The sequence below is a fragment of the Passer domesticus genome, chromosome 3, assembly GCF_036417665.1.
Source record: "Passer domesticus isolate bPasDom1 chromosome 3, bPasDom1.hap1, whole genome shotgun sequence".
Lineage (NCBI taxonomy): Eukaryota > Metazoa > Chordata > Aves > Passeriformes > Passeridae > Passer > Passer domesticus.
Window position 1 is genome coordinate 58,813,314 of NC_087476.1, and position 12,458 is coordinate 58,825,771.

The following is a 12,458-nucleotide window of genomic DNA, read 5'->3' on the forward strand; positions in this document are numbered from 1 at the left end:
ATATTTATTAATTTATATACATATAAATATATATAATATATATTATGTATGTAACTATATATACTTATATATACTTACATATATTTATTATATATAATATAAAATTACATATAATTGTATTATAATAAAACAATAGTATAATTATAATATATAATTACATATATTATAGATTATATACATATATATAATAAATACATATAGTATATAAAATATATATACTATATGCAGTATTTTTATATATTACAAATAAATAAATAAACAAATATATATCTATATCTATCTATCTATATATATATATATATATATAATATCCTACTACTGGACAGTAGGATTAAATTCCCCTTGGAATTTTATACTGTAATGCACTGTTGTAATTTAAATTCCACTTTAAATTCTTGTTCAGGATGTAACAAATGGCTTTAACAAAGGCCAACTATAAATTCTGAATCCCTCCTGCAGTTACTACAGGATATCACATGCTGGTATACATAACCTTTACGTTTACCAGACACAATTCTAGTTTTGGAATATCACTTGTCTTTCCCTAATTAATATAGGCAGGATACAACCCAGTGCATTTCACTTCAACAGGTGCCATCACTAAAATTCTTTTCGTGTTTCACTACTTCTGGTTTGCCACAAGAGGGAGGCTTTCTGTCTCAGACTAACAGAAACTGGAAGGGATATATTTCAGTGGAGCAGAAACACACTGGAAAGTACAGCTTTATCCCATTTCACAGAAAAATCATTTTCGCAGTTTGATTTACTGTCTAATGTTGGGGTTCACCTGCAATCAAAACAGAGGTGAAATATGAAAATGAGAGCAAACTGCCTGTATGTGAAGGAGTCTGTAACAACTGAGCCCTGGAGCCAGCTGAGCGACAGACTGCAGTTCTCCTTCACATGCTGCCACCTGATCTGGGAGCTGGTTTGCAGAAAGTCTGAGCCCTTGGCCTAAAATCCTTTCATTTTTTTACCCCATGCACAAAACTAGCCTGTCTCCCAAAAGACAGACTATTTGCTGCATGCACACCATCCCCTCTTCACATAACTTGGCTGTGAAAAAGCCATTTGGCATCATTTAAGGCTCTTTACAGTAGCAGAGCAACCGTCAAGGCAAATGGATATAAGCCCCCATGAAATTTCAGGAGCTTGCATGAGCCATAAATATAACAGGAAAATTTTCTTTTTTTTCAAGATGCAGAGAAGTAACTTGCAGTTTAAACCCTGATTGTGTCATAGCAGCAAAACACAGATGAACTACAAAAACTAATACAAATAAGAAATTTTTAGGAGCTACATGGCAAAATTAATAAAAATGCATACAATCAAGCATTCCTGCAATAATCTGTAATGATGCTTTTTAATCAGATAATCTACTCAATGAAAAACTTATTTTCTTATGAAGGAGTAAGTTTTTTTTACAGTAGAGAAATATAGAAACTTATTAGAAAATTGTGTCCCACAGAAGTTATGCAACAATCTTGTAAAAAGAAAAAAAAAGTTCTTGTAGAAGGAAGAACTTACCAATTTCTGCCCTGAAAGAACCTCCAAAAGGGCAATTAGCATTACCCCATCCTTGATATCTTCGAAGAGGTCATTCACCAGCATGGGAGGATTGCGCTGAAAAGGGAGAAGGCTTCAGATATCATAAAGGCCCACCAGTATTACATCCCAATTCCCTTCCTCTTGAACAGAAACCCAAAGAGAGTGGCTGGTCCCCTTCTTTGTATTTTTAAATTTTTAATGTCAACATATCCTTTAAACACTGCTTTGCCACCACATTGTTTACTTAACATTTCTGGCACAGGACTAAAATTTTGTGGATTTCTGCAACTGATGATACAAAGGAAAAACCTCCTGGCCCCTGCAACAAGCAGAGAAACACCAACAGCTGCCTCTGGTTCTACAAAATACACACAACTTACAGACATACTATTATAGTCACATTTCAATCCATCAGATTACTTTCCCTAGTGCTAAGTATTTCACAGAAATTTCACTCTCTCAGTCCAAGCAATAGGAGGAGCTGTATGAAGGGAAAATCCCTAGAGTAGCAGAGCAGGTTGAGTGATGCTGCCACTTTCTCACAGCTGACAGTTGTTACACTGAGTTGCTGTATTTTCTCTCCTCTCCTCCAGCTTTGCAGCCTTTGGGTGCTGTCAGCACTGTGTCAGCTCCTACTCAAGACAAACTGCTTACCAAATGTCTTTACCTTCGCAAGAAAAACAACGACAATACTCAAAAACATGTCAAGAGATGATATTTTAAAATTTTTAAAATAACAAGGTCCCATAATAAAACTCTGTATTCTTAAATGCACACCAACTCTGTATTTTTAAATGTACACCAGTTTGTGGAATTATGGCTCTCAGCTGGTCAGTAGTGTAATGATCACAAAATGTCTCCCAGAAACAAAAAGTTTAAACTTGGTCCAGCTGACAAATAGAACAGGCACCCTCCAATTTCCATCAGCTTGTGAGAATTCATATACCTTATGATGATGATCATTATGATAATAATAATAATGATGATGATAATAATGATGATAAAAATAATTATAATAAAACTCATACCTGTTCATTTGTAGGAGTGTGTCTTTTGATGATGATAAAAATAATTATAATAAAACTAATACCTGTTCATTCACTAAAATTACAATGAGAATACAAAATTCTTGAAACTACTTTAGGTTTAATAATTTACTTTTGGGATGCTTGTTAAAAGAAGTACTTGCACAACAAATTATCTGTTACATTTTTGTGTAAAAATAGAGATTCGAAAAAATTAATCTAACAAATGAAAGATTGCTTTTGAAAAGTAAAACTGCAGTAACAAATTAGGAGAAAGAAAAATATTCCAGCTCCCCAAATCAAAAAAAATTGTTCAGCTTGGAAAAAATAGTATTTCAGAAAAACATAACTTTGGCATAAAGTGAAAAAATAGCTCCACTGCTGGAAGCAGACTTCATCTCAAATTTGACATGCTCTAATAGTCACACTAATAGAAGAGCCTCTATTTTCATGTATATAAAATAAAGTAGCACTACAACTCATTATGAGGGTATATATAGTCATAGTTCTTTTTTATTTCCTAGCAAAGCAATAGATAATGTTCCTCCTTGGATCGTGTTCTTCCTTAATATAACACCAAAGAAATCAGTGGAGCAAGTGGGTCACTGAAGATTAATTTGTCCCAGTCTTGCATCACAAGCAGTTGATATAAATGCAATTAATTTTCCTCACCTTCTATGTTATAATTTCCTGTTTGAAGCTTGGAGCAGCTTTGGTTTTATCAATATTGCCACATGACAAAACACTGAAGAATTATGTGCTAAAATAATTCAGCCATAAAGACAAGAGGATTACAACAGCTGCCATCCTAATCCAACAGAAGGTGAAGGCCTGAAAAAACCACCTATCCAAATGCCCCAGTAGTGAGGTTTATCTCTTGAAATTGACTCTACAGCAATGAAGAGAGATGGGTTTCTTATAGTGGGCAATTTAGGATACATTTAGATTGGAGGGCAAGTGAGATTAACAGTACCCTGTGATTCTGGTGCCCATAATGTGCTTGCTAGACAACCTTTTTGGCATAACACAGCTCCCTTCTCACTTGTGTGCTTTGGTATTCTTACTCACAAATCAGGGTAGAAGTCAGAATTTGTCTCATGCCAACATGAAGCCAAAAGTCATCTGGAGTTCATCTGCAAAGCAAGTCTGGGAAGCACTTCAGTTTTCCCCAGTGTACAGCTTCACTCCGTAGTTTAAACCTCTGATTATCCAAGCCAAACTCTTGCTCTGAACCACCAGAGTGGTGGCATTGACAGAATACCACCACAGTGATGGTATTCAGTGGCACTGACAGAAGCTACAAAAACTAGATTTACACCCCAACTGAGGCTTGGTACTATGGTAAGGCAGTGAAAGCATCCCAAGCAAATTAATATCTACAGTACCTTCTACTTGAATCAAACACTGGTTTGGGGACAAACAGCTGTAGAGACAGCACTGAATAAGATGAAAAGCTGAAAAGAAACCATCAAGCACCGAAGCTGGTAAGAGCTCCTGCTCTGAATCACAATTGTCCTAAACTCAGCAAGCTGAAATACGCTTTTTGTTGCTGGAAGGTGGCATAATTGCAAACACTGCCAGTGTTCAGCAGCACAAACCATGGATCTTACACCAAAAAAACTGGAACAGAAGGCACATACAATACCTGTGTCATAAGATGCCCTGTATAAGACCCCTCCAATATGAAAATTTAGTTAATTATATAGACTGCCAGAAATGTTCTCAGTAATACACTATATAACATAATGCTTTACACTGCCCTGAAGATGTTAACGCCTAATTACAAGGAGGTTTCACCCTCATCATGTTTTGTAAATCACCATTTTTTTAAAAACTACTTTGGGCACATAAGCACGGAATTTAGATGATTATGATGATGATGATGATTATTATTTCAGTTACTCTCAGAAATATGGAGTGAGTTATATTTCTAGTGGCATATATAGGAAAATAGATTCCTCTTTTACACAAGCATAGATATCAATCTTATTCCCTGTGCTGTTAAACACACTAGCTGATACTGAGACATTCACATGTGCTTATTTATTACATATGGACCACTGCACAGCATGGCTCAAGCTACTTAAATGTTTTCTAGCAGATCCTCCACTGATATTAACACATCTTCTGTTGGAATGGGAAAATACCTACTCCTTGACTGCATATACAATGTCAAATTAAGTGAAAGATGAAGGTAAACACTGATTACTCTTCAGCCTCCAGAAAAGAAAGGTTTGGGGTTTTTTTAAACTATATTCACTTAGAATATGTTGAAAACTTCTTAGTGATTCAGACCTAACAACTTTTTACTTAGTTCCTTAATGCACTGCCAAAATACTTACTGTAAATCAGTAAAAGCAAGGAAAGAAAACTAACTTAAATTTTTGCAACTCTAAAACACTGAATGTACTTCAGATTTTGGCTTTTTGCACTTAAGGATATAGCCCTAGCAATGCAGTCAGCTGCAATGATCCTAATACACTCTTATTTTGAATGTTGGAAAGCCTGTGCAAACTATAATAGTAAAGAAAAGCCTTCAATTATAAACTTTTTGAACAAAATTTATTGGCAAAAGTCAGAATATACTTCAGTGAATAATGAGACATTAAATCTGACCAACTTGTCAGGTGGTCCATAGTATGATTTCAGCTGCCTTAGTATTTGATTAAGCTTTTCTGCAAGCTTCTTCAAGAAAGAAAAACAGCAAATGCAGATTAATGACCTGCTACATATTGCATTGCATGAATTCTATTAAAGACTCCTTTATTATAGTTTATCCAAGCACAGTAGTGCAGTTTACAGTGATAATGACATTTAGGGAGAGTCATGTCCCAAGAAAGGAGTCACACTCAGAACAAGTAAACTCCTGTGTAGGAGAAATACAAATTAAATGAGAACAAATCTTCAAGACTAACAAACTAGATTTTCATCATATTAAATATTTATTTTTAAAAAAATTTTACTTGGAACTGATAATAAGTGGGAACTGTGGAAGAAATTATTTCCATAAACTTGTTGCTCTTAAAACTGGTCTAATTTGCTGTTGTCTCCAGAAATATTCTGAATAACCTAAAGAACTGAATATTGGTACATATATATAAAAAAATTGACTGATAAGACTCAAAAAAAGATTTTTACTAGACCTGCAATCTCTAGAAATTTCTCCTCATATGCATTAAAATAAGTTTTGTAAAATCCAAACTTCAGATATGGAACAAACATATATTTGCCAAGCTTTACTCTTTTATTGAAAGACTTTTTCCTGAATTTAATTTCTCATTTGCATCTTTTCTACAGGAATCTTTTCCTCACACCCTGTACTTAACTTCTCTAATGAATAAATCATACTATACAAAAAACAGCATCTGCATCATAATTAATGCCAATGCAGACATTGAATACTATTTTTGCTACATTAATTTTCAAATAATCTTTCAAAAACTACTGAAAAAATGTATAAAAATCTATCCACATGCACAAACAGGAACAAATATATGTAACTGCTGAATTTGTTTCTACAGGGAAATATATGTGAGAACAGCAAGGACAGTGTGAAATTTCCATTACTCTGTAATAGCCAGACCCCTTCTCTGGCACAATTTAATTCCTAAATCCATATGAATGTTTTCATATTCCTTGCTGTTAGTTACTCTTCTAATTACTACAGCTGAGGCACTCAGTCCTAAGTTCTGCATGATTAATTTCATCACATAAATTAATTTAGCATTCACGGTTTAATATTAGAGGTTATATGAAATACTAGCTGAAAACTTATAGGAACTGTTGAAGCAGGAAACTACCAGTCAGATTTTCTTCATTATTCAGTCAGGGTGGGCAGTAGCTTATTTTTTTTCTGTGTCAGTGACAAAGACACTGGGAGCCTCTGTTTTCCCACTTGAAAAAGACCAAAAGGACCAGACTCAGTTAAATGATGAAAACTGATGAGGTTCATGAAAGACCAAGTTACACTTAAATTTTAAGAACCAGCTAACATCATGGACAGCAGTGTGTGTGAGAGCTCTGAGTCTTGATATACCTGCTTCTTTTTCTTCCTTTCTTTGCTATGAAAGATATAATTTTGCCGTTTCAAAAGCTTTAATACGAGGCTTAATGTCCAGGTTTAATTCAGCATTACATAAATATTGAATAAATAAAATTAAAAATTTTCATCAATTCTTAGTTTTATTTTTGATATCCATCCTCTACTTTTGTTTTTTATATGTGTGCATCCTCTTAATAGAAACACAAAATTAATTGTAATTTTTTTTAGTAGGTATATGTTGTTGACTCTATCAGCGAGTTTACAGCAATACTTTGGTAAGTACAAATACTGAAATTATCCCTACAGCTGGAAACAGAAATGTTGTTTGATTGGGTTAAACCAATTTACAGTCTGTGTCTCAAACTTTGAAACTACTATTCCCCCAAACTTCCATGAAAGGTGAGAAAGGCAATAAAAAGCACATGCCTAGCTGTTAAAGAAAGCTATATATTTTTCATCCTCTTTACTCATCTAATCCTCCGCCTCAAAAATTGGCATAGGTAACGAAATGAAAAAATATTTAAGTAATTTCTTTTCTGAATGCAAGTAATGTCTCTTTTTTGAAATATCTGGTCTAAATTTGTTCTGTACTTTAAATTTAGATTTTGAAAAGATACATCAAAAGATAATTAGAAGCATACTTAAATTATGTCTGTACTTTGAAACTGAGACTGAGATGCGGAAGGACAGTTCTACAACCATAGAAAAATATGAATAAATTATAGGGAATCAGAAAACTTCTTGTCCTGTTGCACATGCATATCACATTTATCATTAGGAGAACTGCACAGATGCACAAAAATTCAAAAGGATGGCCAGAAATTAGACCAGATTAATTTCAAGGATTATGACCCAATTTCTGCAAGTGGCTGGCAGAGGAAACATAATTTCCAACTGATGAGTCTCACCAGATTACTGCTCAGAATCACAGAACAGAGACAGCTGGGCTTAGGGAGACAGCAAAGGGACAAATGCAGCCTTGTGCTAACAGCTGACCCAAAATGAAGCTACATCTCACTACCTGCTAGTTAGCATACTTGCAGGCCTTTCCCCTCTCTTCATCCCCTCTGGGTGAGAGCACAGCTAGCACCAAGGCTGTTTTACCTCCATCTTTTGAGTTGTCCAGTAATTAGCTGATGCCAAGGTGTACTTGACCTCTCCTTGTGAGAGAACATTGAAATGCAAAACATAATCTTAAAAAGGTAAAATTCTATCATAAGAGTGAAAGAGAGTAAAAAATGCACACCTTTCTCCTACTGCCTTTCATAAAATTCAGTGCATAGACATATAAAACCATTTAGGATTGCTTTAAAATCAAGTCCAACCATTAACCTAACACTGGCATGTCCACCACTAAGCCATGGCCCTAAGTGCCACATCTGCACCTCTTTTAAATACCTCCAGGGATGATGACTCAACCGCTTTCATAGGCAGCCAATTCCAGTGCCTGACAAACCTTTTGGTGAAGCAATTTCAACAGTCTCGTTTCATTTATCTGTTTTGCTCATTAGTATTTATTTGTACCCATATTTTCAAACCCATTCCTAACATTAAATAGCTAAAAATGAATGGTTAAATGTACTTGATAGCCTTAGTTATTGAATTAATTTCTGTTTCAATTACAGCATGACTTTTTTGTTGAAAAAGTTTAGATGAAAAACATACTAAGATCTTTGAGATGAGCAGAGAAGAATCTCTTACTTGTAGCAAAACCTGACAATCACATCCTGCTTTATGTTCCCAAGGTATGAATTGGTCTTGGTTCCACCTAAAATAATCAAATCACTTCTGTATTTCCATTTCTTTCAAATCATTACTCCTCACAATGTGAGAAACTGCTCCAATGTGAGAAATTGATCTTCCTTTGCTCTACTCAATCAGCACAGTATAAGGATGACAACTCTGCTTAAGTAGTTTCCTTTCCTTTGCTACCTCTAAACCATCTTTGAAATCACTACAGTAAAACCCCATTAAAATTGCATAGAAACCATTAATTTCTCCTACTTTTCAGGTTTCATGCAGCACTTATTTTCAAAACCCCTCAAACTCATTTATGGTGAAATATTTCTTTAGATAACCACGGTGTTAAGAATAAGAGATTCCCTAATTATAGTTTTCAGTTTTCTCTTATTTCCTCCTATTACTTTTTCTATTAAAATTTTTAGAGATAATCAAAAATGCCAATGAAAGGAAATAAACCCAGAGTTTTCCCAGAGTAGCCAAGAGCTAGAGAGATGATTTGACATGAATTTATTGTTAATTTGGAATGCATATATGGAATCAAATGTTGTACAGTGTTTCTGGATCAATGGTGAGACACAAAGGCAAAATTCAAATCACCTTCCCCCTATCTACCCCTTTTTCCCCTGGCTCAGCTCCATTCCTTCACTCCCAGCTCCTTTACCCCTGCAGTGGTGCAGCATCTATTGCTGATTCTCTGCTCTAAGTTTAGGCCAGCACTTCACAGTGCTCCTCACTAGGTACCAGACTAGTAGATGCTCCATGTTTTATTGGGTCAAAGACGAGAGCAGAATGCAGACAATGCTGCCTAAAAGCGGGTCTCCTTCCAGGATTTTTCCATATCGCATTTCAAAGGCTTCCAAACAATGGAGATCTTACATATCTCCAGTTTCTTTTGAAACAATCAAAATCACAACAACCTTTTATATAAATCAAATAGCCTAAATATTGAAATTTTGAGTTAAAAGTCAGAACATGAGTGCAAGGGGAGTCCTGGGCCCTTCAGAGACCCATCTGTATTTCCTACAATTGTGATTAACTCAGAAAACATTTCCAAAAAAGTAACTAGTAAAGTTTTAAAAGCTTAAGCTTTAAACACCTAAGAATTTGAATGGCATAGGTCCCTTTAATGGAGTCTAATTTCTATAAACAGAGCTCCCCTTTGGCAGCATAACCATTAAAATGGGAAGGAGAGCCAGATGATCTGACTTAAGCAGTGAGGCAAATGTGCTGAAAAACATCAATAAAATTATCACAGACACAGCTTTCCTGCTGAAGTGCGAATTAAGGCAAATCAGTTACTACAAGTAAGTGGAAGGTACCTCAGGTAGCTAAAAGTCAGGGCTGTGGCTGCATAACTGCCTGGTTTGAATGTGTTTGATCAGTCTTTAAGGGTATCAGGCCCATCAAGGAACTACACACCTAGATCAGGCAAGTCAAAAGGTTCATCTGAGCTCTCATGGCCCAAATGGACTAGCACAGCAGGAAACATTCACAAATCTCAATCCATGGCAAGATCTCTTAGTGGCTGCCACCACTGCTTTGTCTCTTGCCAAAGATTAGTCTGTAGACTAGGGAATTATCATAACATGCATGCACATGCTCATAATATCTAACAATGTGGTATAGATGACCTAATAGTTCTACTTTTCCATGATTATCACATTAATAATAAGGACACAACACAATTAAGAAATAGATGAACATGAAATAAGATAAGAGTTATTTTTCTCCTCTGACACTCATTCACAGCCCCCTTATTTGATGCTTTAGCAAACACTGAATGCCTTTTAATTTCAGTTGAAGTAAACAGAACAGAATGCTTAAATTCTCTCCTACACAGGCGGCTTTTCAAAATTATTTTAAAGACAATATGGGGACAGACCTGATTTCCAGTGAGAATCCATTACCAAGAAGTCCTGAAGGTAACTTTGTTCTTGCAGTTCAATTTTACAATGCCAGTGTAGTTAATTTCACAGTAAGTTCTTCCATTAAATTCCTCAGCAATGTAAATAAATGTTGCTGCACTACCACATTGCCTTGTCAGGTCAAATCACATGATGCAGCATTATATGGGCTTCCTGCTTTGCTCAGCTCATTTTTGAGGGTATTTTTTGCCTTACACAAAAGTTCCTTACACAGAAGTTAAAGCAGCGCTGTTACAGCTATTCTTTACTCAATTTTAGTGATCATTAATCTTCAGGCTTAAAAATACACACTTCAAAAAGCCACGCTTGGAGTTTAAAATTTTAATTTATTGGACTAATTTGTTGCTATCTTGCTGCAAAGGTTTCATACCTTCTTGGTGATTTTTATGAGCAGCTCTTTACAGCACTGACTCCTTCTTCTCAGCACAGCCAACAAACTCCATCTCAGCCAGCCAACCTGCTCTTTTATAATACCCTTCTTAATTGGATCCAGCTGTGGCCTATTAAGGGCAGGCTTGTTCTTAATGCTTGCTAATCAGCACAGCTGTAATTCCTTAGGGGTGAGATTACCTTCACCATCTCTATTCTCCTACATTTTATCTATCCACACTAATTGATAACTATGGTTAGAGCTGTGTTGTGTGAAAACCCCAGGAATGCCAAACTGAATCTCACTGCTTATGTTTTCAGATAAGGTTGGTGCCAATTGTAGCTTAATACTTTTAAAATGTGTGTAAATCACAGTCTTTACTCTTCTAAAGGCAAAACCAGGAGTTTTAAGTTGTGTTAAGAAGAAGCAATAGTTTGATGACAAATCTCACAATGCATCAGGTAATTAATTCAGCACTGGATTCATGAAGCACTATTTATGTCTTCAACCAGATCAAACTACACAAGACATGACTTAAGTTTTATTTGAATATATTGTGTGCAATAAGTCTAGTATTTCCTTTTCATAGAAGACAGTTTCAGATGTTTCCTCTGGCTGAAATACCAGGTACTGTGCTACCTTTCAGTTATGGCCAAAGAAGCTTGTGGTTGCCTCTGAAGGCCACTCGCAGTTCTGCAGCTGACCCCTACCATGCTGAGACTCATTCCCAACGGTGTGCAAACAAGGAGGATCCTTTTTTAACTTTAGGAGATACTGCTCAGAGAAAGCTGGCATTTTCTATACTCCTGGGCTGTACAGACATAGATTAAAAGGTTTGATTTTAAAAAAAAAGTTTCAAAGCCATGTGTTACCTTAGCCAGATGAGTATTGATCCATTTTGTGAAAGTCCGTTTCTGCACTGACTCTTGCTCATCTGAGAATAAAAGGAAATCAGTTTGATTAGACATCACTGGATACTTTCAGATTTACATGGTGGAAGAGTAAAATTTCCTACTGACAACAAATGTATTCTGCACTTGTCAGAAATAACTCTATATTTTATTGAGACAGTCAATTTGGCCTCTAAATACTAAGAAATACTTCTTATTATTACAATAAGGTTCTGATATCCAACTATTTGAAGAGTTTCACAGCAAAGTTCAGACCTTAACAAGCTAATGACCAGAAAGACACCATTTAAAATCTAAATGTCAAGATAATTTTGAGTTCTAAATCCATATACTATACTTACCCAAGGTCTGAGCACCTAGAACTTCTCTATACTTTTTAACTAGAGCCCACATCTCCCACAGCCAAGCTGCTTTTATGTAGAAAGTTAGCTAGGGACTTAGAAAAAAATAATTCTTAGCATATGCATTTGAAAATGTTTAGAATGTTGAATTAAGGATTTGAAATTGCATTATCAAATTTTGTCCCCTGCCAGGAAGGAGCCATTAGCTAGTTCAGGGAGTTTCTACATCACTACTCACTAGGTCCCTTAGTCCTGTCTTGAAGCACTTGTCTGGTTTATAGTGCATTTCCCTGACTGTCAGATTGTCCCTGCAGGACAGCTGCCAGATGCAGAGATAAAAATAGCTCCCAAATCAGCTCGTCCAGCTTCAGCAGCAAGGGTCACAGCAGTGGAGCATCACAGCATTATAAGCAACACACAGAGTCCTGCCATTTCTTGTGGGCAGTCAGTTTTGACACATGGAATAATTTCACAGCAGAGGTATTAAAGTATTTATGACAGAGATTTTTCTTTCAAAAATAGGAAGAAACATCTATTTCATGGAACAAAAAAT

At 35.6% G+C, this 12,458-nt stretch overlaps 1 protein-coding gene across 22 annotated transcripts in view; it reads right to left on the reverse strand.

Moving 5' to 3' along the window:
* SYNE1 (spectrin repeat containing nuclear envelope protein 1) overlaps positions 1–12,458 on the reverse strand; it is a 291,288-nt gene that overhangs the window by 229,896 nt on the left and 48,934 nt on the right. For all 22 annotated transcript variants that reach the window (XM_064413327.1, XM_064413326.1, XM_064413343.1 and 19 more), the window contains 2 exons: positions 11,526–11,587; positions 1,528–1,623 (listed from right to left, as the gene is read on the reverse strand). In XM_064413327.1, coding sequence (XP_064269397.1) covers positions 1,528–1,623; positions 11,526–11,587 — 158 coding nt within the window. The remainder of the gene's footprint in view (positions 1–1,527; positions 1,624–11,525; positions 11,588–12,458) is intronic.